Genomic DNA, 17,066 nt, shown 5'->3' with positions numbered 1-17,066 from the left:
AAGAGCCATTTGAACCAACATATACCTTACCCTTCCTCCGCAACACACCCATACTATAATACCACAAATTAGGACCATGTGAATCTACTGATAAAACAGTAAGTACCTCTTGGACAAAAGGGTCATCAGTGTAGCTTTGTACTATCTCATTTGTCCATGTAGGAGTCACCATACTGATAACCATGAGCAGACCTTGTGAATGAAGGGCACCTTCTTCTAATCCTTCATGTTGCCTAGACAAAGCATCCGCAACCCTATTCTCTGCCCCACTCTTGTAACGCACTTCATAGTCAAGTCCCAGTAACTTGGTTAATCCTTTCTGTTGGATAGCAGAGGTCACCTTTTGTTTCGAGCAAATACTTCAAACTATGGTGATCAGTTCTGACCACAAAATGTTTGAATTGCAGATAATGCCTCCATTTATCAACTGCATTAAGTAGAGCCATATACTCCTTCTCATAAATAGATTTTCCTCTATGCTTAGGAGCTAACACCTTGCTAAAATAAGCGACAGGTCAACCCCTTTGCATAAGCACAGCACCAATGCCCCCATGACTTGCATCCGTTTCAACTACAAATTCTTGTGTATAGTCCGGAAGAGCTAAGACTGGAGTAGTGGTCATTGCAATTTTAAGGGCTTCAAAATCTATTTCAGCTTCAGGGTTCCATTTAAAAGCCTCTTTGTTTAGTAAACCAGTAAGTGGTCTGCAGATGGCACCATAATTCTTAACATATTTCCTGTAGTATCCTGTCAAACCAAGGAAACCTCTAACATCCTTGAGTGTTTTCGTTATAGGCCAATCTACCATTGCTTTGATCTTCTAAGGATCTGTAGCCACCCCGACTTCAGTGATTATATGGCCCAAGTATTGCACTTGTGGTTGTCTAAAAGAACATTTAGATCGCTTAGCAAATAATGAATTAGACCTCAAGATCTCAAATACTAATTGAAAATGTTGGATGTGCTCCCTTACTGTCATGCTATATATTAGTATATCATCAAAGAAAACTAGAACAAATTTTCGAAGAAAGGGATGAAAAACCTGGTTCATCAATGCTTGAAAAGTGGCTGGTGCATTAGTGAGTCCAAAAGGCATCACTCTAAACTCATAATGCCCCATGTGAGTTCGGAAGGCAGTCTTGTACACATCCTCTATCTTCATACGTATTTGGTGATACCCTGCTCTAAGATCCACCTTAGAAAAAATTGATGCGCCGTGTAGTTCATCTAACAAATCATCCACAATCAGAATTAGATACTTGTCCTTAATGGTGATATCATTTAGGCCTCTATAGTCAACACAAAACCTCCATGTTCCATCCTTCTTCTTTACTAACAAAGCGGGTGAAGAGAAAGGAGACTGACTTGGTTGTATTACCCCACTAAAAAGCATTTCCTTCACCTATATTTCCAATTCATTCTTCTGATGATAGTTGTACTATATGGCCTCAAACTAAGTGGCATCGATCCAGGTTTGAGTGGTAGGGAATGGTCAATAGCTCGAGTAGATGGTAACGACTTTGGTTGTGCGAATACATCAGAATACTTATCAATCACATCCTTAATACCATTATCAACTTCCACATCTTCTGTTTTTTCACTAGATTCATCATGAATAGGTGAGCAAATAGAGTCTGCCCTTTCTTTAATATCCAGCTCATAGCTCCACTCGACTTCATATTCAATCTGCCTTGATCCACTAAACCAGGTAAAACCAACTTGTTCTTCTTCCTGCCAATTGTAACACATTTTTTTTCATGATCGAATTTTGTAGGATTATACAACTTCATCCAGTCATTACCTAACACCAAAGCACAACAACCCAAGGGAATAATTAATAAATCTTCTACGAAGGTTCGAACTTGCATTTTCCATGAAAACCCTTTGCACTGTGAAGTACACATGACATAATTTCCATCTGCTACTGTCACCCTTACCGGTGAACAATGACTTGGCTTATAACCCGTTGCAATGACTGTTTGCTCATCGATGAAACTGTGAGTACTGCCTGAATCTATCAGGATAGCTAATTATCACTTCTTAACCGTGCCTCCAACCAAAATTGTATTCTCTCCTTTATTGTTCCCTGTTAATGCGTTCAAACATACAGCTTGTTGTAACTCTTGTTCTATTACTCCCTCAATCATTTTCTCTGAATTTCCATCTTCCACCACTTCTTCCACCATTGACGTTTCTAACTCCGCTTCATTCCCGACGGTCCCAATGAGGCAATTCAATTGTCTCCTCTTACAGATATGCCTAGGCCCATACTTTTCTCCACAGCGGAAATAGAGATGATTTGACTTCCGATATTCATATACATCCGGAGTCAATCTATAGGAATTGTTCCTAGCAGTAGAAACAACAGGAACTTTGTTAGCAGCTAACACCGATGTTACAGATGGATAAGATCTGGCAACCCCTTTGTTTCTCCTTAGTGCAGCCTCGATAGCCATTTCTTTCATTCGAGCCTTTTCAATAGCTTCCTTAAGTGTGGTTGGTTTAAACATTTTTACCTCAAAACGTATTTCTTCTTTCAGAGCACCTACGAAACTAGACAGAAAATGTGCCTCATTCAAAGTAGGATTCCTAATGAGCATATGAGCTTTGAGATCCTCAAACTTATCTAAAAATTCATCAATCGTTCCCAAATATTGCAGTTTGTTGAATTCCTCCACAACATCACCTATTACAATTTCTCCAAATCCACTAATTAATTCTTCCTTAAACTCTAACCAAGTCAACATTCCTCCACTCAATATCACCGATTGATACAAAACTTCAGCAGCATCATTCAAATACAAAGCACCGATTTCTACTCTTTGTTCCTCCCCTATCCTATATTGCGTAAAATAGCGTTCGCATTTACGGATCCATACCTTAGGTTCATGTCCAACAAAGCTAGGCAACTCCCATCTAGGTGGTACAACTGCTTTCTATGGAGGTCGATTCCAATTTTCCGGGTTCGGAATAGGTAAAAGACCTACTCCCAAATTTTGTCTCATCGGAGCTCTTTCTAATGCTCCTAAACTCTCTAAAATCAAATCTAATGCACCCTGAATCCCTGTTTGAGCATTACGTACCTTCTGTTGCGACTCCAACAGATCTGCTAACATTTCATCGTCACGTCCTAACTTGTCTTCGGTAATCTTCCAATGTGTGCCTTCAGCCATGCTTACCCACAGTTCGCAATTTCAAAGCTCTGATACCAATTGTTATGATCTCACCAATATTTATAAATTTGCTTCACAGAAAGAAAATAGACAGTAGTGTTTGAGAATTTTCTGGATTGATAGAGTTCAAATTGTTCTTGATTACAAGATTAGAAAATGGTAAATCTAACTAAAACAACTTTGAATCTCTATTGTTGATTAACCTGCCAATAGAAGAGAAAAGATATGAGATTGAGAACGAAAAGAAGGGAAGGAGATCGAAGAAGAAGAAAAAGCAGAAAAGGGGTGGGAAAGTTCACCAGAAACCCGTTGCTTTCTCTCTCTCCTCTAACCATTTTTTATAACCGAATCCACGTGGAAAAATCCACACCTTCCGTTCTTATTAAAATCCAACTGAATCTTGGCCATTTGTGTTTAAACTCTCATTCAGTTTTCCGATTTTGAATCTCCGCTGCTTCACTATTTAATTTCCTTAGCTGAGATCATGACAGTTGCACATAGAGTTGGATCTCAGGTGACTCTAGATGAGACTCAAAACTTTCAAGAATGGATTGATGAGCTCCAACTTAATACTATAAAGTCAAAGGTTGGTTTTATACCTTCTGTAACAAGTAGGAAGGAACAGCTACGATCTATTCTAAAATAGGCTGGACCTTTGGGAATATTTTTTGGCTGTAGAAATATGGGGGTTTAGAGACAGAGCTAATGAATTCAAGGGTCTCAGATCATACTCCACTCATCACAAATTGTGAAGAGGTGGTTATTATGAATCCAAATACATTCAAGCTCAACTCCATGATTATGCAACACTCTAGATTCTCATATAAGATGCAGAAGGTATTGAATCAACAAGTAAAAGTACACATATGTATCAACTTTGGACCAAACTAAAAAATTAAAGGTTGAATTAAAGGACTTAAGTGCTTACTTAGCTTCCTATACTCAAAGACTCCATCAGGCTAGAGGAAAGATAGAGATCATTCAGGCTAATCTCTATTGAAGTCCATATGCTCAACTTTTAATCGTTGCAGAAAAGGACACATTTCAGGAAATCACTAAATGGAGATTGTTGAAAAACAAGCACTCGGATGAAGATCTAGAGCTATATGGATAAGAGAGAGTGATGCCAATACAAATATTTTCCATGCCCAGAGTAATATGATAACTAGTAGAAACTCAATCCACTCCATATATACTGAAAATGGCACCAAGTTTACTGACCCCTTCAACATAGAGCATGAGTTCATCTCGGTGTTTAAATGCCTTATGGGTTCATCAGTTGGCTCTCTTCTTTTCCCAGACATTTCTGTAATACAACATGGACCATGCCTCTCTTATAAACAAAATGTTCCCTAGTGAAATACATTAAGTGCATACAACCATCAAGAGTTTGCCATATGAGAAAGCACCGTGTGTGGATGGTTACCCTGTTGATTTTTTCAATCATCAATGTGAAACAATCCAAGAGTTAACCTGTAATGTTGTGTTATAATTCTTCAAACATGGTAGATTGCTTAAATCTTTCAGCAATGCTTCTCTCACATTGATCCCAAAAGTCCACAATCCAACAATGATGAAAGATTATAGGCATATTTCCAGTTGTACTACCTTTTATAATATCATTACTAAAGTCCTTACTAATAGAATCAAAACATTCATAGATTCATTAGTTAGCTCTTCATAATCAGTCTAGATAGAAGGAGTATAATAGATAATGTACTCTTAATCCATGAGATAATGAAGTGGTGGTGCACAAGGAAAGGAATGTTTCCAAGATGTGTAATGAAAGTCGATCTCCGGAAAGCTTATAATCTATTAAATGGTCCTTTTTAAAGGATATTCTTGTAGGTATGGGTTTATCCCCGACTTTCATAAATTGGGTAATGGAATGTGTTTCAACGGTCTGTTAACCATTGGTGATGAATGGTATTCTGAAAATCAACCTTTCCAAGGGAAAAAAGGTATCATAAAGGGAGTTACCATGTCACCCTACTTGTTTCTTTTAGCTATAGAGTACTTACAAAGGGAGTTAGTTGTGGCAATAAGAGATAAAAGCTTCACTTCTATTCGATGTTTTGCAAAGCGGAGGTGAAATCAATACAACTGATCCAGTAGAAATTTACTAAGTTCTCAAATGCCTTTGGTTTGTAGGCAAATTGTGACAGAAGCTCTAAATTCTCAGCGGTCAAACCAAATATCAAACAAGAAATTTTGAGGCAATTAGGTTGTAATGAAGGTAGTTTACCCTTTAAGTACTTGGGCATCCCTTTATCCTCAAAAAAGATTACATCATTCAATGTATGCCTATAGTTGAGAAAATTACCGAAAGATTAAAATGTTGGACTTCCAAATTGCATTATGTTGGGAGACTACAATTAATTAAGTTTGTGGTTTTCAGTATGCAGACTTATTGGGTTCAAACATTCATTCTCCCTAAAAAGATTATGAACCTAATTGAACAAGTATGGAGAACTTACTTATGGAAAGGATTTGTTGGCACTTCCAAAATGGCTTTAGTTGCTTGGGAAAAGATTTGTCAACCTAGAGGCACAGGGGGCCTAATTGTCATACACTTATATGGCTAGAACAAAGCAGTGATATTAAAACAATTATGCGTTCTAGCTTCAAAGAAGGATTGTTTATCGGTTAAAGGGGTGCACATATACTATATGAAAAGTATTGACATCAGTTTATGTCAAATCCCATCAAATGCAACGTGGATTATCAGAAAAATCATGGAGGTAAGGAGATATTTTTCAACCATTACTTTGTCTTAGGGTAGCCTTGGTGATAGGCTGGGGAAATGGTTCAAAATGGCAAGTTCAGCATAAAGTGTATGTATACAGATTTGCGCCCACAATATCCCAAATCAGTTGGAAAATCTTGTTAACTCACCCTATAGTCCATCCACAACACAAGTTTTGTTTATGGCTAGGCCTGCACCAGATATTACCAACGTGGACATACTATAAAAGTTTGGTCTAGATGTTCCTAAGGCTTGTGTTTTCTGTGCAGCTCCAGATGAAACCTTGACTCACTTACTTTTTGACTGCCCAATTATGAACTCATTATGGAGTAGAATGTTAAAATAGGCAGGTGAACATAGGCCTATTGGTTGTTGGTAGGAAGAGGTGGATCATGTTGTAAAATGGGTTAAGAAAAGCTCAGGAAAAGGCGGCATTCTCAGCAACTTATTCACAATGGTGGTTACTTTAAGATGGAGGGAAAGATATTTGATGCGATTTCAGGGGGTCACTTCAATGAGATTGAATAGTAAGAGAGATGACAATCTATATACATACAAGAGGGGCAAGACAGAAGAAATGGCAGGTGAATCTTTAGTAGCAAAACCATGTCCATTAACTCATGACTATAGTGAATGAGATTAGTTAGATGCAATTTGTAGCGAGATGTTTAACACTATGTTTTTTCTTTACTTCATTCTAGTTTATGCTAAATGTTGAGGAAGGGTACTGAGAAATAAGTGTCATTACTTGTTTAGTATTGTAATGTTTCACTTTGATAATCAATATAAAAAAAATTATATACAAAAAAAATATAACTAACTTGACTAATTCTAAGGAACTACTCTAACAACTTAGTCAATAACTAAATAACTAAATCTAAGGAACTACTTTAACAACATAATCTAATCTTGTGGAAAAGATTGAATCAAATTATTTTAACTAAATCTACTCTAACAACCTAATAAGTATTTATAACAAACATCTCAATATACCCCCTCAAGTTAGGTGTGGTGCAACAACGCCTAACTTGGATAAACACGGAAGTTCTGCAATTCGATCCACGACATAAAGATATTTGACTATCACTCTAAGTTATATCACACTGTTCTTAAGATAATGAAAGTTTACTACAATGTGCTTCATCTTAGTGTTGAAGAGTGGGTTTTTACTAAGATATGAGACACCAATATTATGTAACTCATTCAACAGGTTGTGGACCCAAGTAAGTTCAAATATCACATTGGTAATCGAGTATTCTACTGTAGTAGAAGACCGAGCAACTGATTGTTGCTTCTTAGAGGACCAACAAATAGGATTTTGTCCAAGAATAATATATAACTAGATGTTGAGATTCTGTCACAAGGATTACCCTCCCAATCAACATCGACATACATATATAGATTATTATCAGAGTGATAAGAGATTACAAACACGATCTTCTTGATCCCTTGAGATATCGAAGAACCTTTTTTACTGCTTTATAATGCTCCAGACTCAAAGATTGCATAAACTGAGCTAATTTGTTTATTGCAAATACAATATTAGGATGAATGAATGATAAGTATTGAAACTTATCCACAGTGCGTCGATACAAGGTTGCATTGGCAGGATGTGAACCATTATCTGCTTTGGGTGGTGAACTTCAGCACATTGATGTCATAACCCTTTTGCAATCGACCATATCTACACCTGAGAGAATATCAAGTATGTATCTAGACTGTGATAATACAATTCCATTTGGAACATGTTTGACATCGATTACCCAAGAAATAGTTGAGTTCACGGTTTCTTTAGGGAGAACTGTCAGCCATAAAGGTGATTACATGTGCGACAAGGATCGGGTAATTACCAGTAATGAGGATATCATCAACATTCACCAAAATATACATTGTGACAACTTCAGATGTTTAAACAGTGAAGTATCTTAATCGGACTTAACACCCAATTTCATTCAAGTCATATTTTAGAGCTTCATATCAGGAGCGTGGACCTTTTCTAGGCCATAAATGTCCTTTTTGAGATGGCATACATGATTGGGAAAATCAGAGTTAGCATAGCCTTTTGGATGAGTCATGAAAACTTATGCATGTAAGCTACCTTGCGAAAATGCATTGTTCACATCAAGCTGGTGAATTTTCCACTTATTTTTAATTGCAATGAAAAAGAAAGATTCATATGGTGGTTGGTTTGACAAACGGACTGAAAGTTTCATGAAAGTCCAATCTTGGACATAGTGTGAAACATTTTGCTACTAGTCACGCCTTGTACCTGTCAATAGTATTATCAATTTTATTTTAATACAAAATAGCCACTTACAGTTAACAACATTGTTCATCGGGTCCCTAGGTACTAGTTCCCAAGTTTGATTTCTCATTAAGGCTTCGTAGTCCAGATCCATGAAATTATTTCATTCAATTTTTTTTAAATGTTTGCTTAAAGAGATTTGGTGTGGGAGAAAGGTGATCCAAGAAGATGAATTATTTCCTCGATTTGAAGATATTATTTTTGGAACTTGTGACCACACTAGAGGGTAGGGGTACATTGGCAATTGGCATAATTTTTGGAGGATTGGTGGCTGTTGGATCACTATTGGTGAGAGAGGACTAGAATCGGGTAATGAGGAAGAGGTGTTGTGGGCTTCATTATTAAATAGTTAAGGAGATAGGGAATCAATAAGAATTATACCTAGTGAAGTGGAGACTACTGGTAGTTGCCTTTCAACCATGGACTCTTGAATGTTTGAACGAAAGGGAATTGTTAGGGGGATAGGAATACGCGGCGGGAGAGTTGGAACCAGATTGGAGTCCAAGTTGTTTTGGACTTCTAGATGAGTTTACAGACCTTGGAATTTATGATTTCCCATTTTAATGTGAAAAATTTATTTTTAAAGTGTGAGAACATTTGTGTAAAAGGAAAAATATCTTCACAAAATTGAACATCATGACTAACGATTATTTTTTAGTACACTTGATCAAAACAGAGGTGTGTATGATGAACAATAGAAACTCCTAAGTAAACACATGGTGTAGATCCAGGCTGAAATTTATTGTGTATGTATGATTTAAGCCAAGAATAAGAAAGACAAACAAAATATTTTATTGAAGAGTATTTTGGAGGTTCGTCAAATAATTTTTCGTAAGGAGAGTCATTATTTAGGCTAGGTGTAGGGAGTTTATTTATGAGATAGACATCATGATGACAGACAAAGGACCATAATTCAGATGGTAGTGAGGTCTCATTGAAAAGATTTGGAGTTGTTTCGATAATGTGACAATAACGTCATTCAGTTATGGCAACTCATTCGGGTGTGTAGGGTGGGAAAATTAAATGCTCAATGTCATCGCATTGTAGGTAGTTTTTAAGACCTCTGTATTCACCTCATTCATCAGTATAAAGTGAGGAAATTTTTTGTTTAAAAAAATTTTCCACCAAAGGATGAAATTGTGTGAAAATAGAAGCAACTTCACTTTTGTTTAGAATTGTATATAACCAAATATTTTTGGTTTAATGATCAACAAAAATGTAGTAATACAACTTTTTATCAATGGATAAAATGGGTGAAGGAATCTATAAATCACTAAATAAAGTTTGAAGTGGTTCTTTATTATTTAAAGTGAGTCGTTGAAATGGCAAACAATGATCTTTATTTGATGAACAAGAATTACTGAACTCAAACTCTTTTTGGTGGAAAGATAAGTAAAAATTTACTCAGTACTAAGTCTAAGATTTTTAGGTGAGGATGACTCAAGCGACGGTGCCACAATTGATAGGAGGCTCTGATGGAGGTGAAGTTGGCTGGAGGTGACATATGATCCCTCTAGGACACTCATAGAGTCCGTGTTTATTCCGACATTGTACGAACATTCTCCGAGTTTTGATATCCTTCACAAGAAAATAGTGTGGAAAAAATCGAGTGAGATTAGATTGTCAAAGCAAAACTTAGAAACATAACTAAGGTTATTTTTGTTAACTGGAGAACAAAGAGTGTTAGAGAGCATGAAATTAGAGTTAGAAGCCTTAGTTTGAGCTAAATCGGTGTGAATAATGAGAATAGCTTTACCACCGCTCATGGACACTTCCTCATTGCCAGTATATTCTTCAAGATTATCTGAATCTGTCGTGACATGATGGGTAGCTCCAGAACCAAGGATTTGCATTTGAGTGATGATTTGACACAAAGTTAACCTTAGCTTCAAAGTGATTGTACGATTTTGAGTGACACGCATCAGTTGTGTAACCAATTTTTTGGCAAAGTTGGTACTTCACCTAGGTTGTATCCTATTTTGTTGATTTTCAGGGTACGCCTATTGTGGAGCTTGTGGTTTTGAAGATTAATTGGGGAAGCGATGATTATTCTTCTTATGTTGGGGCTAAAAGTTGGTCATCTGTGCAACTGCAGTCGTGATGGAGGAGGATTTCTAAATATATTGATGTTTGAGAAAGAGTTAATGGTCCGTGAGTTTCTGAAATAACTTTTCAAAGGTTAAGGTTGTGTCACGTGCTCTTATATCTGCGGTGCTTTCACGGTACTCATGACTTAGGCCACTCAAGATCTTGATTGCTAGTTCGTCATCAGTCACTAGAGAGCCTGCTACTTTGAGAGCATCAACAATTGATCTTATCTCCTGTAGGTAGGTAGGTAGCAACTGTCTTGAAGGCCTTTTTCAAGTTTTGCAACTAATCTCGCAAGCTGAAGATGCGAGTGAGAATCTTATTGGCATAAATTGTATGAAGGATATCTTATGCTATTTTTGTCGAGGAGGCGGGAGCAATAGTGGGGTCAACAAATTCCATCATGGCCTGTTGAATTAGTTGATCTTGGTAAAATCACATCTCATGTTCAAGATTTGAGATAGTGCTATCAGAATTTGTGTTTGTGTGATAGCGTTTGGAGTGGCAAATTTGACACCAGTGAGATGCCCAAGGAGCTTTTGTCCATTGAGTAGCATCACTAGTTGTGGGTTCCATGTCGCAAAGTTGAGGTTACCTTGTAGTTTGATGAGTAATTGGACAACTGGATTGAATTGTACCACATGAGTGGCAGTCGGGACTGCAGCGGTACTGGCATTGGTGGTAGCGGGTATAACTAGGTTTATGACACAGAGAGATAGAGAGAGAAAAATTGGATCAAACTCATGAGATTTTTAAAGGGGCTCTTATACCATAAAGAGATTGAGAATCACAGCAAACTTGAATGATCTTATTCTGTCGTAGCATCACCTTAAATACAAGTAAAATATAACTAACTTGACTAATTCTAAGGAACTACTCTAACAACTTAATATGTAACTAACTAACTAAATCTATGGAACTACTTTAACAACTTAATCTAATCTTGTGGAAAAAGATTGAATCAAACTTGAACTACATCTACTCTAACAGCCTCATAAGTATTGATAACAAGCATCTCAACAAAATTATACAAATACAATGTATAATTTGTGTTTGTATAAAGCAAGAGTAAGATTTGATACAAATATAAATGTTTTCGATTCAATTGTATACACATACAACTTTTATGTAAATCTACATATACATAGTAGTTACATATATACTATTATCTAACTAATATACTTATATAATTCACCTCTCTCCGCTCTCTCCCCTCTATTGCTCGCTTCTCTCTCCTAATATTGCTTGCCTCTCTCTCCTAATCTCAACTCGCCACTTTAACCTAACATAAAGAACATATACATATAGAAATGCAATTTTCATAGACACTAATGCCCAATATTTACAGAACGCCATGATTATCAGATGCTCCACTGTAAACTATATTAATTTTTTATGAAGCTCAAATAGCAAAATTGTAGCTATAGAACGTTAATATATCTTCTTATTTATTATTCCTAAATTGATTGTACCAACGGAAAACTACAAGATTAAATTAATTTCAGAATAAGACTTTTATTAAAGAAAGAACATTCAAGCAGATATAGCGTGTGTTGTTATAATTTATTAAAATTGAGTCAAATTTGGAAGTTAAAGAAGCTGACAAATTTTTATTTTGAATTGGATGAACACACACAAATACACAAAAAGGTATTCGAAATTCGAGATAGAAGCTCACACTCATAATTAATGCTCCATTTAAATATTCTAAAACTTGATTCCCTTAATATTCTAAACAAAACAAATTATTACTATTGATAATATTATTAGGGTCCCTTATTGTTATTATTGCTACTCAATCCGTTTAAAAGAAATGATTTTATTTTTTTAATATGTTATAAAAAGATTTATTTTATTTTTTTGTAATATTTTAACTTTAATTTTTTCATGTGGCATGTTTAAAATCATAAGATTAAAGAATATTTTGATACATTTGACATAACTTTAATTTATAATCACAAAATTAAAAAGTATTCTTTCTTTTCTTAAACTTCGTTCTAAGTCAAACCTTTTTGAAACGGAGGAGGTATTATTATTATTATTATTATTATTATTATTATTATTATTATTAAAATGCATCATGTACACCATGGAGAGTTGTGAATTGAAGCATAGATTAAGGGACTTCTTCGGTCCCAATGCTGAGAAACAAACAGAATAGAAGAAACATTTCTTTCCCCAATAAGGTTGAATAATCAATAAAATAAAAATAAATTATCAATTCAAAACTTTGTAAGAATCAAAATTTCGTAAGACTTACTGGACGAGTTTTATGTTAATTAGGACCTTTTTTAGACTATTTTTCCTTAATTCCTATTTTCTACGACTCAATTTATGTGATACTTTTTAGATTTAAAGATTTAAATAACTATATTTAGACTGTAAATTTTTCGTATATCTTTTAAATCTTTTGAATTATCAATTATTCACATAATATTTTTTTATAGTTTATAAATATATAAATTTCATTTCAAAAAATTTAAACATCCCATGCATAAATTTCCAGTCAAACTTAAATTATTTGGCTCTCGAAAAATGAAAAGTCTAACATACATTGAGATAAATGGAATAATTCACATCTACATAAAAGTTATTATATTTCCTTGAAAAAGACATCTCAAAAAATATCTCATGAACTCTTGGGTAGGGTGTAAAAAATTGAACAAAATCACAAATCAAGTTGAATTGGAAAAAAAAAACGACTAGTGATTTTATTTGACTTGGTTTGTTGTTGGAAAAAAATCACGATTATATTTGGGTTGGTTTGGTTTGGTTTGCTTTCAACTAAACAAGACCAAACCAACATTATATTATAATTTTAAAATTTTATTTTATACATAAAATATTTACTTTGATATAATTTTTAAATACACTTAGGGGGCGTTTGGTAGGATGTATTAAAAGAAATAATCCATGTATTAGATGTGGTATAATTTAATACTGTGTTTGGTAGAAATGTGAGCCTATGTATAACTAATCCATGGATTAGTTAATACATCCTACATGGTATTATGTGATGTATTGCTAATACCTTCCATTTGGAGGTATTAGCTCTAATATATTTATTTCTTGTTTGGAAGTTAGAATTCTTAATCATCTAATAAAGATTATAGTTCATACATGTTGATAGTTATAATAAAGTTTAAATAAAAATCATATTAATACTAATACAAAAAGAAATCAATTCAATATTAAGAATGACAATAATATTTATTTATTTTTTAGTTTTACATAGATTTAGACAATTTAAAATACATGATCTAATTTTACTTTCTTTTATTATTTAGTCATGTAACTAATACTAACTGAACTTATTTTAGAATGTTTAGTACTTTAAATTATGATCAATTTCATTATGACTTATTATTTTGCATTATTTGTTTCAAGCGATTTTATTTTTTGGGGATACTTTAGTGTCATTAATCATATCATATTTTTTGTTATTTTCTTAGAAATAATGTAGATAGTTGCATTTAAGTAGGACTAAAGAAATATTTGAAGTAAAGTAAATTATATGTTTGTATGAATATTTTATCAAAAAAATTCGAAAATCCAAAAAACCTAAAAAATCGAAGTTGAAAACCCGAGTTTATTGGTTTGGTTTGATTTATAAATTCAAAAATTCAACACAAATGATTTAGTTTGTTATTTGAAAAACTCAAACCAACCCGGTCATGTAAACGGATATTCATGGAAATCAAAATATGCTAGACTCTTTTGTTATAATCAAATACTTTAAGAAGATCCACAAACTTTTCATAGAGATCAAGTCCAAATGATCTACGTTTGAGAAATAAGCAACTAACAGCCATCAAACCTGAAGGAAGGAATTGAGAGAGGAACACAATTGTACAAACATGTTTTATCAATTAAAATAGAGGATAATGACAAATGTATCCTCGACCAATCGTAAATGGTATGTTGATACCTTCTGGCATACTTATGGGACATTGATGCTCCTACCTCCAAAAACTATAGCATATATACTCTTTATACTAATGAGCATACACATGTCATATTCTTATTCATCGACCCGACATTTATACAATATTAGATCGACAGATAAGATTGTGTCACATGTCCTTGTTTAGTCTTCCATTAGAGGGAAAGACATATATATATCTTCTAGGTTTTAAATGACACGGACACAAATGTCTCAAAGGTATGATAGAAAGTATAAAAATACCATTTACGATAATTTAGGATATATTTATCTTTTTCTCCATAAAATTATGTTTCTTTATATTTTATTTATGATCAAAATTCATTTTCTCAAGAGACTAAAATTCAAAATATTTAATTAATAGTAAAAAAATATTTATCACTCCGGAGATTGTGAGGTCCAAAAAATATTTTAGTAAATTCAAGATTCTAAATCAAATTAAAGAAAAATCTAATAAATTCCTAGAAGGCACTTGGAATTGAGGAATGACAAATAAAAAACAATAGAGTGCCAACCCATCAACTATCGCAAATCTTAGCAAGGCAGCATTATATTAGCCTTTGGTACAACTTTTGTTTTGTGCGGTCACCCTTTCCCACTATGTATTTATTATTTTATAATTGTACTTCTCATATCCTTTTCATTATTAATTACTCGTATACATTTTCTTAATGTAACTTCAAGTTAGATATAACATAACAAGAAGACTTACTACATACTTTGAATTTTAGGTAAAGAAAAGTCTACAAAAGGTTTTATAAGTTACTCTCTAAGTTCTTTTCTAGTTATGAGATTTGATACAATTTTTAAGTAAAAATTAATAAAGAATTTTATTTGATTAATATATCTCTTATTAATTTTTTAATCTTTATCTATATATGTAATGTTAAGGGCAAAGTTAAAAAAAATAATCGATTCTCTCTGATTATTTAAACTGATAATTATTTTGAACTAAATATTTTTAGTATACATGGCAATTAAAAGACACCGAACGAATTATCAATATTCATTTATTATTTATATTATATTAATATAAAAAAGTGAAGTCTAACCACTACCAGCTTAATTCGCAAGTATAGACGGCAAATTAATTAGAGATTTAACCAAAAATGCATCTCTCTCCCTCCTACCAACCTTAACTTCAAAACTATTATTACAACACTTATGGTTGTGCTATCAAAATCATTTTATTAATAACGTGTTCACATCAATAATAGCATTATCCTAGCTTAGAAGGGGAGTTGAATTGATCCCAAAAACAAATGATTTGATCGATCCATTCAGATTTTTATGGGTTGAGGTAACATAAGATAATTTGAAATTAAATAAACTTTAATTCAATCAAATATTATCCATTTTCAAATGATTGTCAAGTTGATCCAGTTTAATTTTCAATTTCAATTCATTTTTTTTTTCTTTGCTAAATAGGAGGTTTTGCCCAAGTATTCTTAATCCATCCTATAGGATCAAATCTCAACTTTCAAATCGAGGGTCCCAAGTCAAGGTTGGGGGGTCCCGAATCAGAGTTATGACTCAAATCATAGGTTCAGGATCAAGGTTAGATTCTAACTCAAATTTGGATCTTGGTACATGTCTCGGGTCAACTTTTGAGTCTCAAGTTAGTCTTATGTCTTGGGGAGGGTGTCGGTCTTAGGTCTCAGGTTGGAGTCAGGACGCAAGTGTACAATCAAGGTTAGGTCTCAAGTCTTGGTTCGGGGGGCAACTCTCAGGTTGGAGTCGGGTCAAAAGTCAGCAATTAAGGTCGGTCTCAAGTCTTGAGTCAATGGGTCAACTTTCAAGTTGGGATCGGTCTTGAGTCCCAAATCCTAAATTAGTTTTTTCTGTATTAGGTTGGGGATGGGTTCAGTTAATAATCAACCCTTAGGGTTAGCTCTCTCTTATCGAGTAAAGTCTTAGGTCAATCTTATGTCGTGGGTTGGGGTACATGTTTCGGGTTGGGGTTGAATTAGAAGTCGGCAATCAAGATTTCTCGAGTCCTAGGTCGACTTTCCCTTCCTAGGTCAGGTCTCTTATCCTAGTAACTAGGCTTAAGCCGGGGTCGGGTACTATGTCTTAGGCTGGGGTTGAGTCTCGAGTCCCAAATCAGGATTGTGTCTCTCATCAAAAAGGGGGCGAAAAGAGTCTATTTACCTTTATAATATTTTGGAATGTGTCATGGCTCTATCTATTCATTAAAAAAAGAAAAAGAGTCGGGATTGGTTAATAGTTGGTTGACGGGGTTAGTGCTCTCTTTCCGGATCGGGTCTCTTGTCCTGATTCCAATGGTCGGGCCTCATGTCTTTATTTTGTACCTTTTTTTTCTTGCAAAATTGGTCTTATTTTTTAATAAAAGTTACATTAGTATGTCAAAATTGTTTAGATTAAGAGAGTCTTTATTTAACCTGATTCTTAGATCAGTTTAGCCTTAAGTAAATTTATGAGTCTATGGTCCAATCCTTTTTTTAATTCAACCTACTTTAACCTTTCCAATGCCATCCTATAACTTGCTCAGTTATAACACACACACATGTATATATATAGCTCCACAATATTTTTTCATACAAGTCAGCTTCTTCTCACCAAACTTTTTAATTCGAAAGTCAACACGATTTGTGCAGGCTAATTTGGAGATCTAATAGAATTAAGAAAAAGAATCACACGCTACACTTTTAAAATGGTACGGAATATATTAATTAAGTATATATCTCTCTGTCCCAATTTATATGACTCACTTTTTTTAGTTAGTTTTAAAAAAAATAATATATTTCTATATTTAGTAATATTTTAATTTAAAATTGTCTAATTTATTC

At 34.0% G+C, this 17,066-nt stretch overlaps 1 protein-coding gene across 1 annotated transcript; it reads right to left on the bottom strand.

The window, feature by feature from the left end:
* Positions 1–821: 821 nt before the first annotated feature.
* LOC138348140 (uncharacterized) lies at positions 822–3,174 on the bottom strand. The gene is made up of 4 exons (XM_069296749.1): positions 3,085–3,174; positions 2,047–2,937; positions 1,538–1,732; positions 822–1,403 (listed from the first exon to the last, which is right to left on the bottom strand). The coding sequence occupies exons 1-4, from the start codon at positions 3,172–3,174 to the stop codon at positions 822–824; spliced, it is 1,758 nt and encodes a 585-aa protein (XP_069152850.1).
* Positions 3,175–17,066: the final 13,892 nt, after the last annotated feature.

Source organism: Solanum lycopersicum, chromosome 4 (genome assembly GCF_036512215.1).
Source record: "Solanum lycopersicum chromosome 4, SLM_r2.1".
Classification (NCBI taxonomy): domain Eukaryota; kingdom Viridiplantae; phylum Streptophyta; class Magnoliopsida; order Solanales; family Solanaceae; genus Solanum; species Solanum lycopersicum.
Note: the sequence above shows the minus strand (reverse complement) of the source record. Positions and strands in the feature narration are given on the sequence as shown.

What these genes read in the sequence shown, in the direction of transcription:
- LOC138348140 (XM_069296749.1), bottom strand. Translation starts at nt 3,174, where the DNA reads ATGGCTGAAGGCACACATTGGAAGATTACCGAAGACAAGTTAGGACGT. An exon ending in CAATTTTGGTTGGAGGCACG is followed by an intron (nt 1,733 to 2,046) that starts GTTAAGAAGTGA and finishes TACAATTGGCAG; the next exon opens with GAAGAAGAACAAGTTGGTTT. An exon ending in TGATTGATAAGTATTCTGAT is followed by an intron (nt 1,404 to 1,537) that starts GTATTCGCACAA and finishes TTGGAAATATAG; the next exon opens with GTGAAGGAAATGCTTTTTAG.